The sequence below is a fragment of the Culex pipiens genome, chromosome 2 (genome assembly GCF_016801865.2).
Source record: "Culex pipiens pallens isolate TS chromosome 2, TS_CPP_V2, whole genome shotgun sequence".
In the NCBI taxonomy this organism is placed as follows: Eukaryota; Metazoa; Arthropoda; class Insecta; order Diptera; family Culicidae; genus Culex; species Culex pipiens.
In genome coordinates this window covers 90,420,169-90,439,120 of record NC_068938.1, presented here as the reverse complement: position 1 = coordinate 90,439,120, position 18,952 = coordinate 90,420,169, and the positions used below count along the sequence as shown (strand labels likewise).

At 37.0% G+C, this 18,952-nt stretch overlaps 1 protein-coding gene across 5 annotated transcripts in view; it reads left to right on the top strand.

The window, feature by feature from the left end:
• The window catches only part of LOC120416305 (6-phosphofructo-2-kinase/fructose-2,6-bisphosphatase 1-like), a 183,589-nt gene extending 165,781 nt beyond the window's left edge, over positions 1 to 17,808 (top strand). For 2 of the 5 annotated variants that reach the window (XM_039578026.2, XM_039578025.2), the window contains 7 exons: positions 7,139 to 7,294; positions 11,626 to 11,705; positions 11,770 to 12,153; positions 12,220 to 12,360; positions 12,419 to 12,746; positions 12,811 to 12,938; positions 16,846 to 17,808. In XM_039578026.2, coding sequence (XP_039433960.1) covers positions 7,139 to 7,294; positions 11,626 to 11,705; positions 11,770 to 12,153; positions 12,220 to 12,360; positions 12,419 to 12,746; positions 12,811 to 12,938; positions 16,846 to 16,971 — 1,343 coding nt within the window. In that variant the 3' untranslated portion in view covers positions 16,972 to 17,808. Of the gene's footprint in view, positions 1 to 6,344; positions 6,573 to 6,926; positions 6,967 to 7,138; positions 7,295 to 11,625; positions 11,706 to 11,769; positions 12,154 to 12,219; positions 12,361 to 12,418; positions 12,747 to 12,810; positions 12,939 to 16,845 lie in introns of those variants that run through there. The other 3 variants (XM_039578023.2, XM_039578024.2, XM_039578027.2) reach the window with 3 other exon arrangements.
• The last annotated feature ends 1,144 nt before the right edge of the window (positions 17,809 to 18,952 follow it).

Genomic DNA, 18,952 nt, shown 5'->3' with positions numbered 1-18,952 from the left:
AATTTTTTGCTGTGTACATCCGATCTCTGTAGACGCCTTGGATGACCTGCGGCAGAGTCGTGTGTCGCCATGCTCTTTACTTTTCATCACAAACGCCGCACTAGAGCTCGCGATATTTGGCGAATTTGTTCTTTCTCTGAGTGTCACGGTGGAGGTAACCCTCGAGTGTTTTGATCTCACTTTAGACGAATAGATTTTTTTTTGTCATGAACCATATTTTAAAAATAGTAATTTGATGATTAAAATCGTCGAAGCTTCGGATAATTGAGTCTAGCCTGTATATATTTCAAGAAGTTGAAACATTCACGTTGAGGGTTAATAACTCCAGCAGTGTCGCCGGATCGCGCCATGTTGTCATCGCCAAGCCTGCTGACTGATCTTGGGATGCTGCCCATGTCTGCTGCCTCGCGAAGTGCATGCATTTTGAGAGCATCGCCATTGGCGTTGGCGGCTGTCCGCACAGTCAAATTACGCTCGGAGTTGGGCAAATCCACCCGGTTCCATTTGTTGACCGTGTGGTGTGGCCGTTGCAACAGTGTTTTTTTGTGGGTTTTCAAGACCGTTGGCAATGGCGGATAATTTTGCAATAACCCGGAGGGCCATGCCCCGAAATTTGTGCGTGCGTGGAACTGGCCGCCGCTCCAAGAAAACTCGTGCGAAATTCCGACCAACTTGGGCGGTAAAATTACACCGTGAAACACCGGTTTGAACTGAATTATTTTGGAATATTATGATTATTATTTATTCAGCTGTGTCCTTACAATTATTGGAACTTTTTTTTAAAGAATTTTAGCAAAATTATAAAAAAATATTTTTTCATCAAAATTACGTTTTTATTAAAGTTGTATCACAGTGTAACTCGTGCCTGGTATTGAGCTGGTTTTTATCTGTGTGGTGCGAGCTCTGTCGCCGTTTTCACACCAGATTAAACTGTCAAAATTGCACCAGCGTTTCAAGGCTTTCAACGCTCATGGTATGGCAGATTTTCAAATCAAAATATATTTTTTCAAAGTTTTTTTTTTAATTTTATTAGGCTTTTAATGAATTTGTATACTTATAAATTGGTTTATGTCAAGCTTCGTGTGTGTACCGGGTTCGAGTTAGCTTTGAGCTATTCAGTTTGACAATTCTAAACCGACCAAAGAGATGGTTTAAAAAATCGTTGTTTTGTGAGTTATTTCAAATTTGTTTAGTCTTTTGTAATTTGTGAATCAAATCTGGATTCGTTTCAGATTATTGATGGCCGTGATCTGCGTGAAATGTGGTTTCAATTTTGCGAAATTCAATCAGTTGGAAATGCTGGAGAAAAACAACAACTTTTTAAAAAAACATAAAAAAGTATGATAAAATTTACATGATATCACTTCACTGTTTCTAAACACACTTACCTTCCAAAACGGGCAACGTGCGAACGGTTGTGGTAGTACAGAATCGATAAGACACGACTGCCAGGAAAAGACCGATAAGGTGCGACAGTATTGGTTCCAGCCAATTTTGGAGGTGTGCGCGCGTTTGTTGATTTAATCTTTTTGAGTGGTAGAGAACATACCAAACACTCTCGCGATACCCGTGTGGGCATGTGAATTGGGATGTAAACAAAATTAGTTCAAATTTTGTCATCAAATATTTAAATTCTACTTATCATTCATAGAGCAAAATTTGTTTCCAAAATAATCTATAAATGTACACAAAAAATTGAGTTAAAATATAGATACAAAAAAAATCCAAAAACCAAACCAACATGCATCCTTCCATGCTCGAGTTTGTTTGGACACAAACATTTTCACGCACGGTATCGACAACAACCTAAACGACGCTGCCAGACAGCATAGAATTTCTCCACCACATGCAGGCACAGCACGATGTAGGTTCGATAGACACAGCAGAGCAGTCTGTGTGACGACATTAACCACGACGGCGACGACGCAAGCTCGGTCCCGGCGCGTCGTTCCTCGTATTTATCAGGAGAATTGTGGGCACGCAAAAAGTTAGTATGCTCGATTTTTGGATAAACAATTAAATCTAAAACATTGTTATTTCTTTATTTTTGCAAATTTAGTTTATAACCTACTACTAGCGTCACACGTAAAAAAATGATCCGTCACCTGTCGTAAATAAACAACGTTTGAAAACAAAATGAAATAAATTATGTTAAGTGGTGCTGACAACGAGATTAACAAAAAATCTTCGACTGATTGATTTTCTTTAAAAAATCGGGAGGGAATTTGTTTTGCGTGTTTTGCCTTCTGCTCTTTTGCAAATCTAAAGCAACATTTGAAAAGAGCGCATAAGCATTTTGACAGCTGCAACAATTTTGCAATTTCTCAGGCAATAGGCAACTATTTTACAAATCCAAATATGTTAAACGGTAGCTGGGGATGCCAGCTATTGTTTCCCACTTTGAATTTTGAGAAAAAGTTACTTGAAGCTTGAGAAAAAGCAAAATAATTCAAACTTTCAGAATGCTTTTCCGCCCATTTCTCGTGTTGCTCCAGAAATGAAGAAAGTTCGCAAGCGAAATTTTTTGCGATTATTCCATCTCTGGTCAAAATCAAATTTAGGAAAATAAGAAAGTATCTCATTTTCCAACCAATCTGATTACTTATTTTTTGTAAGAAGCAGGTGGAGACAAAAATAAGCAGATTTTTGAAATTTCAAATTAAATTAATTAGTTAATAATGTTGCAGTTTCACAAATAGCTAAAAACCCAATAAAGATATCTTGGTAAAACTGAAAAACCAAAAATTAAATATATTTTTTTTAATAAGATCAACTAAATTTTAAACAATTGACAAATTTGAGCGAGTGTTGCTCTATTGTAAATTCTCCATCAAATTAAATCTATACATTAAATGTTGTGTTGTGTTTGTGATAACAATGTGTTAAAATTTAAAAACTCAATATTGATAGCAACAACAAAAATATGAACGGTAATGGACATCAATTTTTGTTTTGTGATTTACAAATAAAGCATACATTTATTTTCACACAACTAAGGCCGTTGCAAATATTTTTCAAAGTTTATGTCGTCGTCTCCCCCCCCCCCCCTCCTTTCAAAGTTGTACACAATGCACCTCAAAAACTTTTTTCTGCGAAAAAAAATCGTCAATACTTAGGTATTTTGAAAACTAATGATTGCAAAACAACTGGACAGGTGTATAATGCATTTTTAAACACTTTTTTCATTTAAGTGTTAAAACCGTGGCTCGTAAATTTAATTTTTAAATTTTTCTATTTTTTTTGCCCCCCTCGACGTTGGTCAGAGTCGAGGGACATAAACTTTATGAAAAAAATAATCCACAAACTGATTTATTTCATCTAAATATGAATCATATAAAAAACAATGTTCAAGTCAAATATTTGAAGAATTTGACGTGTTTACTTGTTGTTCTTCAGTTATTTTTTTACATTTTTGTCTTATTAATTTTCGAATCAAAATTTAAAAAAAAATATGGGGGATTTATTTTTTATTTTATAAATAGTTGCTATTTCACTAGTAAAAGATGATCATTTTTTTAAATACTGCATTTCAAGACTATTTTATCAAGAGCAGCAAAACATTGCCTCCAAATTGCTCGTTTCATAATGGAGCACCGGATTCGAGAAGTAGAAATGACAGTTCTCCCATAAGGATTACATTGTAGAAAAAAGCAAAAACTGCTCGAATGGAAATGCTCCGTTATGGGATGTAATTGTATCTCGCACTATTACGAAACACCTCATTTTAATTGGAAATTCCACACAAAAAACCAAACTACTTACGAAACCATAGTAAACTTTCGAATTTATTGGTTTCAGCATTTCAATGACTCTGTGCTCTCTTATGCTAACTAGATAAGAAAACCAGCAAGCTTAGTACAAGAGAGCACAAAGGCATCAATTTGTAGTATTTTTTTTTTTTTGTTAAAATTATGCACTTCTAGAGAGAATCCAAATTTGTTTATATTTGTAAGAAGAAAAAAAACAAATTTGTTTACATTAGTAAAAAAAAAGTTTTCCGAATTTGTGGATTTCATGAGTGATTGTTTTTCTTCATTTGTTTACATTAAACATTAAAATGTGCAGTTTATTGACAAATCTGTCGAAAGATCACACAAGGCGAAAGCGAACCATTATGTTCAATTATCGATTTCCCATGATTTTTTTAACACTGGCCGATCTGTAAACTTTTGCTATGCTATGCTACTGGCCGATCTGTAAACTGTTCCGAATTTGCGGAATTACTGAACTTTTTAAAGGGCGTAACCGTGAATGTAAAACAAAACAGACTATCCTTGCTTGCTCTAGTGTCAGTTCACGTTGAGTTTACATCCAAGGTTACGCCCTATTGAAAATTTTCTACGAACTTGACTAGTCTAGACGAAGTACAATCATTTCTGTTATTAAACATTCAGTTAAGCAAACATGGGTTGCAGGGTTGCGAATGAGCGAGCGCTCACGGAAGGAGTGCTCGCTCCAGCTGGAGCGTGAGTTTTTATCAGGTAGCTCGTGCTCGCTCACGCTCACCGGAGCGTTTTGCGCTCACGTGAGCTGGTGAGCCAAAGTAGGTAGTTGTTTTTCCCTGTTGAAGCATCTGCCTGTTTGAAACGAAGTTTCTAGAACTATCTCAGCACAGGCAGCAAAAACAAACAAGAAAGTGGTCAAACAAACATAAGTAAGCATGGATTGGATGAAATGGATTTAGTCGGCGAACCGAAATATACGTTCTATTTTAAATTCAGAATTAGCCAAGGGGCAGAATGATTCACTCTTGAGTGAGCTAACAAAGAGCTAACTCATTCTTAATGTAAAAAATCATTGACGTGAAGAGATGCACTGATATGTACAAAAAATTTAATTAATTGGCAAATGTTAAATTTTTAGAATCCGGACTCAAATCGGTTTTAAAAACACCAAAAAAAGCAAAAAAAAATAAAATTTGTGTTAATGGACCTTTAAAAAAACAGCAGTAAGCTTTATGAAAGTTATAATCATCTCTCATATTCGGAACATTTTAGAGAATGTCCATATTCAAAAAAAATCATTTATTGAATCTGTAATTGAATATTTTCAAAGGCTTGGTAGCGGAAGTGTTAAATATTATTTACTTGGGGAAAGAGGAGCCACACTTTGTGTGGTAAAACAAAACAATGACAATTTATATTATTTCATTCAAATGTAAAAAAAGAACTGTTTCAACAATTTCATCCTATTTTCTAGAATGAGAAAGATTAACTTTATAAAAAATGATAAACGGAATGACTTATTTTTAATGGTTGCTCATTCTGACCCGCACGTTGGAAAGGCAGCCAACAAACTGTTTAGGTACATAAATGTTTAATGTTATATTTTAATCAACTCAGCACATAACATTGAATCGAACTTACCACCGCATAAATTTTCTTGAATTAATTCATTGTTTTGTAAGTTTTTTTTAAGGTTTTCAGTCATTTTTGTTTACGCGCTCATACCCTTCACCCAGCAATTGTCTCTGTTTACCTTAACTATTGTTAAGGTAAGGCCGATTAATTCGAAAATATTTATATTTTCAACTCTGACTGTAGGTCTCCAATGATTAGACCCTTGCGAATCCAATTTATTATTCAAAAACATAGTTAATGAAAATAAGCTATTCCAATTAATATATTTAAAAAATGTTCCTAAGTGACGTTTCCACTGACATGCTGCGCCTTAAGCAAACAAACTAACTAGGATTGAAAAACAAAAACTTTCTCAAAAACGAAAAACGATTCGATTCGCGATAATTCCAAAGTGAGCGCTCCGTGAGCGAAAAATGAGCGCGAGCGCGAAAAAATCGGAGCAAACGTGAGCGCGGGCAAACGTGAGCTAGCTCGCGCAGCGCTCCTCCTCACGAATGAGCGAAAAGTGAGCGCTCACGAGCGCGTGAGCGCGTGAGGATCGCAACACTGGCTGGTTGTCACCTCACTTTGTATCAAAGTTATGAAAAAATCTCGTGCACCAAGCGTCTCCATAGTAATTTTGGGAGTTTACGAGATTATGGAGCCGCTTGGTATTTAACCTAAGGCAAGATAGCAAGCAAGAGAGCAACTCTCACGGCATCTTTCGTTTTTCTCGATTCATCGCGCTTTGTTGAGAGATGTAATAAAAATGTCATTCTCTTATCAACCGAACCTTCCTCCCAAAATTTACCATGCCCATCGTACCGGTCTCTCTCTCGAATCCCGACCGGCAATCCGCGCGGCCGAAGTCAGTGTACTCTGATATACACAAACACACGAAGTCTTACGTCGTCGTCGCCTCCTTTTCGGTCGTAGCTGCCAGTAGTAGGCAGGTCAAACCACGCACTCACACAGCCAGCCGAGCACTGCGAAACGAAGGAGAAAAAAGGAGCAGCAGCACGATACGGAAAAGTGAAGTGAAAATTTCACTTTTGTTTTCAGTCAGTTTGTGCGGCTGCATCGCTTTCGATGAACACATGAACTGTTCCGCGGACACGCACGCTGCTGCTGCTGGTGAGGGGGCTGCTGATAGTGGTGCTGGTGATTGTGGTGATGATGGTGATGGTGGCGGAGGAGCTGCTCCTACCGGTGATGATGCCAATAATGGTCAAAGTAAATATGTCTGCCCCCACGTGTGTGTGTGTGTGTTTTTTTTGTTGGGGCTTGTGGGGATACACTTTAGTCTTTTTTTGTTTTTCAAATTATTACTTTGCTCTCTCGGTGCACATTCGCGCAATTATCCGATTAAAGTCGACAATGAACCGAATAAAATTGATTGCACACATTTAACGAGCGTGTGTGTGTGTTTGTGTATGCGTGTGCTTTGCGTCTAGTTAACTATTGTTCATCAAAATTTCGATAAACTCGTCGAGGTCGTCGCTCACTAGAGATTTTTCACTGTTTTGTTGCCTTCAGTTCTTCAATCTCTCAAAAACTTTGTTGTGTACGTATTCACGCGTTTCTTCTGTACTTCCACACCCGATGTGTGTTCGTTTTCCACGGGACGGTTGTTTATGTTTTTTCAACTTGCTTGAATCTGTTTTTATTAAATCGACTTTAAAAATACTCTCCTCTCGAGTCTAAAAACAGACGCACCGAATTACCTTCATTTTTTATTGATACACATGAAAAGACGACACTAACGCGTTATTTTCTCCCCTTTCCTCTCTCTCTCACAGGAACCCGTCCCACCGTGAAGCCGGAACTGGCTGCCAAGCCATGCCCCATTGGGGCACCCCTCGTGGTGACCATCGTGGGACTGCCCTGCCGTGGGAAATCGCTGGCCGCCCACAAGGTGGCCCGCCATCTTAACTGGCGGGGTCACAGCGCCAAAGGTAGGTGGCCTTCCATTCCCTAGAATAACTCTCAAGGTTCATGTAAATTTACTGTCGTTTTACATCGAAAGAGGTGTAACACGCAAACAGGGAAGTCTTCTCAGAATCCTCAGAAAAAAAATAAATAGAATGAAAATTTCCTCCAATTACTGGACATTTTCCAAGTTGGAATTCCCGAAACGAAAGTGAAAACATCGATCCCGGGATTAATTCATGAATGACACCGGTCAAGGTCAAGCGAAATGCTCCGTAGTGGAGTGTTGTTTTATATGGAGCGAGCAAATTTTGGTTAAGGGTGAATGGAATTCACCGGTTTGGCGAGTCGTCCGAAACGGTGCAAAGAAGATCGCATCAACAGCTAAACAGAACAACAAACCGATGTGCGAGGTGTAAATACAGAAGAACGGTGTATGTTTTTGGAGGATACAAATTTTGTGCAAAGATAGAATATGTTTTTGAAATTTGCAGAAATAATACCAGGGTTTACAAAAGATTATCATCTCAAACATATTGTGCAAACAATGACACAGCGCAGTATTGTGAAAGTCAATGTTAAAAACTGCAGATTTTTCGTCAATCTTTGAAGAAATTGGCTACCTGAAACTGTTTCAATCGATAATGTTTGTTGATTTTCCTATCAATTTCTGTCATAAATGTTATTGAATAATGTTTTGTACACCAAGCGCCTCCATTAAATCTTCCATGCTTAGAATGATTCCATGGAGGCGCTTGGTGTTCTAGAATGATTCCATAGCACTTATGCCGGAAATGGAGTAAAATTTAATTCTTTAAATTGGAAGAATTTCCTGCCCAATTGTAACAGATCAATGCGGAAAATTTGCAGTTATTTCAAAATGATTTTTAAAAATGTAGAGCTTTGTAATGAAAAATCATGGTTCAATCTTTCAATGTATCAACTTTAAAAGCATTAATTATGACATTTTATTTGAAAAGGGCTTGTCAAGAAGGCCTATTTTTTTACTGTATTATTTTTACTTTTTTAAATTATGGTTTAATTTGTGTATGTAGTTAAAAACAAGTTATAATGGAGTAATACAAGGTTTGTAAACAATGTATTACTAAACTAAAACAAACAAATCAAACTGATTTCGCTTAAGAGCAATTCCAGTTTTACTAGAGAACTATTGCAGTATCTCGAAGTCGTTACATTGCATCAAACAGTGGTCAACGACAAACGTGTAAAGGAGGTGTTAGACTATGGCAAACTAACAAGCAAACTCGTACTTTTTTGTGTTTGACAGTTTGCCAAACTCGCAAACTTGTTTGCGCCAAACAAAGCCAAATCGAGCCAAACATTTCATTAGGGCACAAAAGCAAAAACTGCGATTCGAGAAAATCGCTTGCAAAAAATGGACAACTTGTTTCAATTCCTATTTAAAAAATAAGCATGACTGATGGTATTTTTACTGATGATTCGATAAAACACATCATTATCCTCAACTCTGCTTTACTGCTTCTTAATTTATGTTGATTTTCGCAATAAAACTCATAATTTTAAAAAATCTCGTTATTAGGCCCTTTTAGCTTTCCAACTGTTGTTCATAATGGGCCCTTTATAGATGCAATTTCGAAGAGAATTGAAAGGGCACTAAAGCGCTGTCATCCGATTGTTGTTTTGAATGATGTTTATGGGACCTTTTGTTCAGTTAGAAATAATGAGGAATTCAGCGAACATTATGTTAATTGGTGAAGTTTTGTGATCGAATGGTGAGAATAAGGCATGTGAAATATAAAAATTCTTCAAAGGTATACTGAACAGGATCCGCGGGACCGTATTAAATATTGTGGTTCGACGAAGTTTTTTTCTGCAGAAATCTTTGGTGAAACGTAAACCAAACGTTGTTTTGAAGTGAATTAGTGTTAAGAATGTATGAAAACTTCACTTTATAACATAGAAAGTTCCTCAACTACGAAAAACTAACGAAAAAGAATAGGGCACAATTGAACTTTTTTTTCTGGTTCGGAGTGAACATTGTTATGGGCCCTTTTGAGTTTTTGATTTTTTCAATAGGAAATTTTTTGTTATCAATCTGATTCTTGGAGGGCATGTAGGGAGTGTACTAATGAATGGAATAGTGGAATTATCCCGAATGTTTACGTTTTGGTTTTGTGCCCTGAAATGTTTGGCTCGAAATGTATGCAGGCTGACGTTTCTGCAAACAAATGCAGGCAAACTGCCGAACTGTCAAAAAAGCGAGTTAATTCGTCTGTTTGTCATAGTCTAATACGTCCTTTAGAAATTTGACGAGCTCTCTTAAAAAATACACTGAAACAAAAGTACGAGCTAACTCCATCACAAATTGATAGTTTCAGATTGTAAAGTTGAATTTAATGGAGATCCAAAGATTTTCTTTTCGCTATTTCCGTGAGAATAGCCTAAGAATAACACCAAATTTAAAAAATGATCTAAACGTCAAAATACAAATTAAAAACCATCGCGGGGATGAATTTTAGCTAAAAGTCCTTAAAAGTCCTGAAAATGGTGTACTTTGCCACTCATAATGCATAATCAAACATAATTCAATCAAAATAATTTTGGACAATATGAATGATCTTCACGTTGAAAATCTTGCTTTTTGATATTAATTTTTCCAGTGTTTAAGAGGTAATTTTGAGCAACTTTTGTTCTACGAAAAACTTTTCTTCCCTTGTTTTATGTTTTCTTGTTTAATTTTCAGATTTTTAATATGCTATTAGGGTAATTCTCCGCCAATTCACTCAGCAGTTGCCCCGACCCCTCTTCGATTTGCGTGAAACTTTGTCCTAAGGGGTAACTTTTGTCCCTGATCACGAATCCGAGGTCCGTTTTTTTGGTATCTCGTGACGGAGGGTCGGTACGACCCCTTTCATTTTTGAACATGCAAAAAAATATGTTTTTTGGGTAATTTACACCCTGAAACGGTGATGAGATAGAAATTTGATGTCAAATGGGACTTTAATGTGAATTTGGACGACCAATTTGATGGCGTACTCAAAATTTCGAAAAAAAAGCATTTTTCATAAAAAAAACACTAAAAAAATAAAAATAAAACTCTGCCATTTTCCGTTACTCAACTGTAAAAAAAATTAGAACTTGTAATTTTAAGGGAAATTTAATGTACTTTTCGAATCTACATTAACCCAGAAAGTTCTTTTTTTCATTGAGAATTTTTATTTTTTTTTAATTTCATTTTAAAATGTCGTGTTTTTTCTATCTTTGCATGGTTATTTTTTGGAGTGTAATAATGTTCCATAAAGTTTTAGAGCAGACAACCACAAAAATTTTGATATGTAAACATAAGGAATTTGTTTATAAACATCACAAGTAACGCGATTTTAGGAAAAAAAAAAGTTTTGAAAAAGTAGGTTGTCTGTCGATCATGGCCGTTCATGGTCACTTGCGACAGACACGGACGACGTAACAAAAAGAAACGCAAAAAGTTACTTTTACATAAAACAACGAATGAAGTAGATTTATGAAAAAAAAACTCCTCTCCCATTCAATGGCTTGCAGACCTTATTAGGTCAGTAATTTCGCTGTGTGAGGTAAAAAAACGCATATAAAGAACATTGCAATATTAAGATCATGAAAAAAATATATTTTTTTTTATTTTAAAAATCGTATTAAAAATTGAAAAAAATGACTTTTTGGTGAGCTTCGCTAAGAATCGGTCATAACTTCCTTTTTTTTGTTAAAAATGAAAAAAAAAGATTGCCAATGAATAACGGTTCTTCTATCTGATCTTACCCCTTAGATTTAAAAAAAAACTTTATTAAGATTTTATCCGAAGTCATCTTTTTAGAGGACTTTGGATAATCAAGACTATTGACATTATCATCTATTATATCTTGGAATATTAGGATATTTCGATAAAATGGACTTGTTCAATAAGAAATATTGCTTATTATTTTTTGTAAATTTTTTATGTTTTTTTTTTAATTTTGGACACATTTTAAAGGACTGCCTCCCAAGTTCAGCTTCGCAGCTGCTAATAAATGTAAATGGAATCGCGTGCCTAAAAGCTTACCTTATCATATTATCTGTAGCTGTTTAGCTACCACCCAATGCTGTTATCTAATGGTGATAATGTCATTTTGCGTATAGATAAATAATTGTGCAATTTGATAAGTCATCTTATCTTTTCATATAATATTTTTTTCTAAATGCATTAATCTTGCGGTTGTCACTTTAGTGGTTCATATGTTAGGAATCAAAATTTCCTAACTATTGTGGAATTTTAATTAGAATAAGGTGATGGAATTGCTATACCTTGATCCTAAACTTCAACTTATTTCTGAATAAAAATCTAATAAACGCTTTTTTTCCACAGTCTTCAATGTGGAAAGCGCTGCCACTGCAGATACTCTCCGGGAAATCTCACTGTTCTTCAAGGAGAGCAATAATGTCGCGGTAAGTTGTTCAAATCTTAATTCCCGCATAACTCTGTACTAAATATCTACCACGCAACTCCCAGATCATTGACGGCATGCACCTGACGCGGCAGTCCCGCCAGCTGCTGGCCACGTTCTGCAGCGAGAAAGTGTTCCACCATCTGCTGATCGAGTTCAGCTGCACCGACAAGTGTCTCCGGGAGAACATCGACGACACGGTCGCGTTCTACCACAACCTGGACCAGAACGTCGACTGGGAGCGGCGACTGCGCGAAAGCAACGAGCTGCACTCGGCCCTGTTTGAGGCGTGTTCACCGCTGGAGGGACCACTGATCACGGTCAACAATTCGGAGGACGCGCGGTTACACTCGATTACGGCCCGGGGCGTGCTCGGAGCCATCCAGACGGCCATTCTGGGCGTGCTGGCCATTCCGGTCATACGGCATCGGACGTTCTATCTGAGTAGAGTGAGTTTGGACGGGGTTTGAAGTCGTACGGGGAGGTTAGTAATTTGAACTGTTTTTGTTTTTCAGCACGGCGAATCTGAGTACAACGTTTTGGGACGAATCGGTGGCGATGCAGATCTGTCTCCTCGGGGAATGAAGTACGCTGAGCGGTTGGCGCGACAACTTGGAGGTCCAGGATCAGCTCCCGACTGCCCAAAACCTAAGCTGGTAAGCGTCATATTTGTCATTAGCCGTAATCCAACGATTAACACAAACTCCCTCTCAGATTTGGACCTCCGAGCTGCGACGAACGATCCGCACCGTGCAGAACATCCCGGGACCCCGAACGGCCATCAAAGATCTGAACGAAATCGACGCGGGCATCTGCGAGGGCCTGACCTACGAGGAGATTCAGGAGCGCTTCCCGCAGGAGTTTGCGTGGCGTGACCAGGACAAGTTCAAGTATCGCTACCCCCACGGCGAGTCCTATCTGGATCTGCTGCAGCGGGTGGACAGCGTGGTGCAGGCGCTTCTCGCCAACACGGACGTCCTAGTCGTGTCCCACCAGGCCGTGCTGCGGTGCATAATGGCGTACTTCAAGGGCACCCGACCTGGTAAGCTTTTATTAATGAGTTGAAGAAGGGAGCACCTCAACCTTATTGAACCGTTCATTTCTAGACGACGTTCCGTACATCAACGTGCCACTGCACACGCTGCTCATCGTGCGTTCCTACGGGTACGATTTTGAAGTGGAAACGGTTCCACTCAAGGTGGAATGTGTGGATACGTATCGTATTCAGCCGAAGGTAAGTGAAAGATAACTTTATCTATTGACCTGCACCATCATTCAAATACGCACAACATTTTGAGAGATTCCCAGTCCACACCGTCATGCCAATCTCATTTATCAAACCCTTGCTTCTTTGAGCGTTAGCTATTCCGATCGGCGCAGGAAAGAAATGCGCCTGAATGTAGATTTCCACGTTGAGTTATGAAAATTTAGCGTTGGTGATTAACAACAGCAGCAGCAACAACAACAACAACAACTGTTAACTGCAATATCTCATGTTAGAGTTGTTTTCAAATTTAAATTTGTCATTTCAATAGCGATTAATTGTTAGATTACGATAGGGGGTTGGTTCATTATTTATCTCGGCTTTTCGAAAAAAAAAGTTAAAGAAATGGACATACACACTTCAATCTTAGATTTTTTTAACATTTTTTTTTAAGTTTACCGATTGTTCAACTGCTGAACAGTTCGATAAACTGAAAAATTACCGTATTCGAAAAAAAACTTACCGAAATTCGGCAATGAAGTTCATTATTACCGATTTTTCAACTACCAAATTCGGTAAAAATAAACTTACGTGTGTATTGAGCAATTATTCGCGAATTCCGGAAATAGATTTTATTTGTAATTTTTCATTTGGCTCAAAATTTTTGGGGTCTCCCTGTGAGCATAGAAGCCATTTTGTGGCATTGGTTCAGCCATACAAGTCCCCATACAATTTTGTCAGCTGGCCATACAAAAATTGTATGAAAATGCAAAAAAAAAATCAAAAAGCTCCAAAATTTCGATGGAAATTTAAGTGCAATCACCTGAAATCAATTTAAAATGCATTCCTTTATGTTTAGAATCATTTTTAGCATATGTTTGGTTTATTCAAAAATCTCTTGAAAATTTTCAATGTTTATTGTCGCAGAAAGTTTTTTCTCGCATAAATTTTTATTTTTGTCAAATCTTACATTTTTTGAAAACTAATGATTGCAAAACATTTAAACTAGTGTAAAATGTATTTTAAAACTTTTTTTTCATTCATATGTAGACAGTATGGCTTGTTATTTAAATTTTTATATATTTTTTTGCCTCCTCCCCCCCCCCCCTCCCTCGACCCATACATAAATAAATATCACCTCAGTGGTCATAACTTGAGGCAGGGTTGCCAAATTTAAAACTTTTAAATTCGTTTGAAACGTCTTTCGTTTTTGAGTCGACAATTACTTAAAGGTAGGTCAACGAGCTTTTTAATATAGTCCTTTTTGAGCAGGATTTTAGCAAAATAATTATTTTTTAAAAATAATGTTGGTTTAAAATTTATTATTTACTCAAACATTTATAACTCCGTGAAAATTAAATTGCCAATACTTCTCTATGGCTCTCAAAATGCCTTTTTTGGTTCCGTTTTAGAAATTAGAAATTTATCGAAAATTATTCTGATCCCGCTTCTGATTAATATTTTGCAACAAAATTGTATAGAACAGCAACAAATGAGTGCGAGGTTTAATTAATGGCTTAACTGCTTGAAAAATTCATACAACTTTAAGAAAATTGACAAATTCTTATTTTATACACAACCACAACCAAAAAAATGCTTTTAAATTTGTCTCTGTGAATCGTTCGAGGATTCCGAATATGACAAAAATGAGACCAAAAAATGCCGCTATGACGGCCTACAAGGCAAAAACTAACGTTGTAAAATGTATGTTATAAAATAATTGTAAAACTATGAGAAAAACTGCGATTGGCCAAAAAGTTAATACCATAGGCTTATAGTCCATGAAATTACCTATCTTTTGACCTATGGGAGTATGGGTGTTGGAGGCTGTTGGAAAAAGATATTAAGGTTTTAAAAAAATCCATTTTTAACAGTAATTTGCAAAAGCTATGAGAAAAAATCAAACCAATCCTGGATGTCTGTAGCACATATTGAAGAGCTTCAAAAGACCTTTCGAATGCATCTTAGAGAGTTGGAATTGATGAAGTTTTACAGAAATGCGAGCAATTTTAAGATTTTTTATGTTTTTTCGACCTCAAACTTCAATGCCCGTTTTACCCCAATTTCATCCAAATCGGAGCACCTCGATACGACCTCTAGAACAAACCGAGCAACATTTACAAATACTGCCTCTTAAACAATACATGCTTTTCATAATTAACCCACTTACGCCCCCGGCCTTACATACTATAATTTTTCGAATATTTTCAAACCAATTCTTCTTGTACAACCCTCTTTGAAAAAATATCAATCCACTTTCCATCCAATTTGGTCACGGTAAACAAACAAGTTTAAGGGTGCACAGCAACGAAGGAAGTTGTTGTCTTATTATTCCGAAATTGTCAAACTTACGGACCAAATCCCGCAACAACGCGATTGTAAAATTAGTCAAACTTTGTTGTAAATTACTTTGTAGACAGTACTTTAGGGGATGAATGAAAAATCATATCGATAGTTCCCGCAGTTTTGTAGGTACTAAAATGTCTGTAACAAAAATCTGGGTGCAAAAGCTCTGGTTGATGTGCACCGTTAAACATATCTCAATTGTGATCTTGGCCAGAAGGGGTTAATATCTTATTTTCGAATGATATAACAAAAAAAATGTTAAAAAAAGGCTACAAAAAAATTGTTTATTTTCATGCCATAATAGCGTTATTTTTGTTGCCCAGCAAATAAGCATAATTTATTCCCAGTTGTGAATGCTTCAGAAATAAATATTATCTGAATCAAACCTTGACATGCAATTTACAGACAAGCTGATTAGTTCAATATGAACGAAAAACGAAGTTGACTTTATAGCTGTCGGCCACCATTGCTAGTACCAACCACTAGTGTCTTCCTTTTTATCTACAAGGACTTCGCCGCCCTGGGCTCCTTAGTGTATGGAAGTATGGCACGGAGCGACGGCGCCGAATACCCATATTTACACAAAGAATTTTAGAGCGCCCGCCGCGGGATTCAAACCAGCGACCTCTGGATTGTGAGTCTAGTGCGCGGTCCGATTGATCCACACGGGTGGGACGAAAATATATTATTACAATATGAACAGTCGATTGAAATGAATAAAATCGAATAAGGTTCTCTCATTAATTTTTCTTGTATATTTTTAAAATATTGGTGTCAAAAAGTTAAGAAAATGTATACTTCCGCTTGAATTTCGAGAATACCGGGAAACGGGAAATATTTTATTTCGGGAAATCCTGAGGATTTTTTTTCCGGGACGGGAAATTGGACGCTCTTATTCATGGGTTTTAGGTAAAAATAGCATATTTTTGATTTTCTGCAATTGAAAATGATGGCAAATTGAAAAACATATTTTTATCAAGTTCGAACGTAAAAAACAGGAAAAAATCGTCTCTACTGGTTGATTTTTATCCGAAAAAAAAAGAATTTCAGTTAAACAAATATCTCTCTAGTTTAGATTAGATAGATTAGAGTGTAACTTTTTTGTATTGTCGTCTTCATACCTACAACTTTGTCGAAGACACCAAATCAATACGAAAAACCCTTCTCTGTATGTCATTGGTAACATTTTGTTATACAGCGTTAAATTCAAGCTCGAGTCATCGTACTTAATTGAAAATTTTGGCATTGTTTTCCAAACTGAATAAACAAACGGTCCATTTTGGATAACATCTGGAGGTCAAAGGAGATTAATTTCCAATAATGCTTGGGAACCACACGGCTTAAAACAATACCAATTTACTAAATTTGCATGAAAAAGCTATCAAATAACTGCAACCATTGCTCATCCGCCACCAAATTGAAATTGTCTGCGGCTAATCGGAAGCCATCAGTCACCGATTTTTTATGGGAACGAAATTGCAAACAAAAATCAACATTTAGGCACGCCCGCCCACATTCATTCAGAACATCCATCGCCGTCAGCCGAAATTGCGCGAATTCTAATTAATGTTGAACGCCCCACCTCTTGCAGAACTGCTCGACGACACGCACAACCGCGGACGCTCTGACCACGGTTCCGGCGCACTTTGACGCCCCGATAGCGCAACCACCTCCGGCGATGGTGGCCAGCAGCCAGGCCACGACCACGATCAGCTAAGCTGCGACCAGCACAGGTGTGACCAGATTTGCTAAAACACAACACAAAAAAAACAAAGAATGCTCTTCTAGCTATTATTACCGCGCGCGCTGTCGCCTGGCTGATCGCCAACAGTTTAGCAGAGAATTAACCCCGTCGAGATGAGACAGTATGGCAAACGGATTGTCGCAAATAATAAAAAAAAGTCACACGAAAACCAAGAAAAAAAAACAAATCTCCGGTTCTTCCAAAAAAGTTCGTACAAATTATTTGAAAAAAAAGTTGAAGGTGAAGGTGAATCGAAAAGGTCTGGAAAACATTGGAATCCAAGCTTAATTGAGTCGTAATTTGTTCGGAAAGCTTTGCAATTACCGTTGTAACCAACACTTACTAACCTTTCTTTTAACTTACTGTTTGACAATCTTTTGGTCGCATGACCACTTTTCTGTCTTAATTTTCCATGAATGTCTAGTGCATGCAACAAGCAGACGTGAAAAGAAATGAGAGAAAGATGCATTTTATTATACACAAACATACACAAGATGAGACAACAAAAAAACACAAAAAAAAACTTAGTAGTGATCCTTAATCGTATTTCATTAAAAAAAATGCTTGAAAGGAATCGAAGAAAAAACGAAAATGCAGAAGGCACCAGCACTTAGAACGACGAAAAAGAAGAAGCAAACTGGAATGATGCTAGGTTTAGAAGAAGCACGAGCTAAGAATATATTTATATACAAAAATACCGATACTTTTAGTTTATCATGTTGATTTTTTATTTGTAGAAAACATGGTATGATAGAAGGTCGATTCAAAATGAAAAAGCCATATATTAAACGTATAAGAGTTGAATAATTGCTCGCCTGCGCTCGATTACTACTTGAAACGTATCCGAAGTCCGTGAGTGTTACGTAAAACAAATCCCTCTCGACTCGAACCAGATGCGGGGAATGACCCTTCTTGTGTTCAGGGAATTGTGTCTTTTGAAGAATCTGTCGAACGGGAGAGACGTTCCACCAATTCAGCGCGGTTTTTTTTAAGATGACACGCTCCCGGCTAATTTTGGACTTGCATCGGCTGCTTGCAAGATGGACTATTTATAGGTGAGTCGATCAGATCGTTACAGTAGCAGCTTGAGTGGAAGTGTGGCTCTGCGATAAGCTGGTTTCCAACAAATATTCTGGCGATGGCAAATCTAAGTATCAGATCGGCTAATTTTATCACGACTATTTGATTTTACAGAATTTATCAAAGGAAAAGAAGATAACATGGAAAATTTACTTTATTACTTTACTAAGGCCATTGCAAAAAATATTTAAAGTTTCCATCCAACCCCGTCACCTTCTTTCCTTCAAAGTTTTCCCAAAAATCAGGAGGCAAAACAAATTATTTTTGACTACACATGAAATATACATTGAAAAAACTTGTTAAATAGATTGCAAAAAAAAATCTCAGCTGTATGGACAAAAATGGAAATGTTTAACCATTACTCATTTCATCCTATAATAGTGATTTGTGGAATTCGGGACATTTTTCGCAAATCTCCAATTTGTTTTAATTAATAACTTGACGCTGAACGTCATACACTATAGCTCAAAAGTTGGCAATTTTCGTCCACTAAAACATATCTAAATATGAAAAAAATTAAAAGAGCAAAGTTTGTCAAAATCGATTCCTGCGATAAAAAGATAATTTTTCAAATATTCCCAATCATAACTTATAACTTTCCCTAAGACACTAAATCGATCATAAAATCCCTTCTCAAGATACGAAATGCTTATATTTGCATAGGGGCAAAATTTAGACCAACTATAAGACAAGGAAGCAATTCTCTACCAAAACCGGAAACGATTTGGCTCAAACTTTGTTGGGGCCTTCCCTATGACAAAAGACAGTTTTGGCAGCTGTCAATGCAAAAATGATAGGGGCAGGTGGGGGGCAGAATGGCCCACCTATGAAAAATGCACCAAAAACCATAGAAAAAGATACAAATTTATGAATT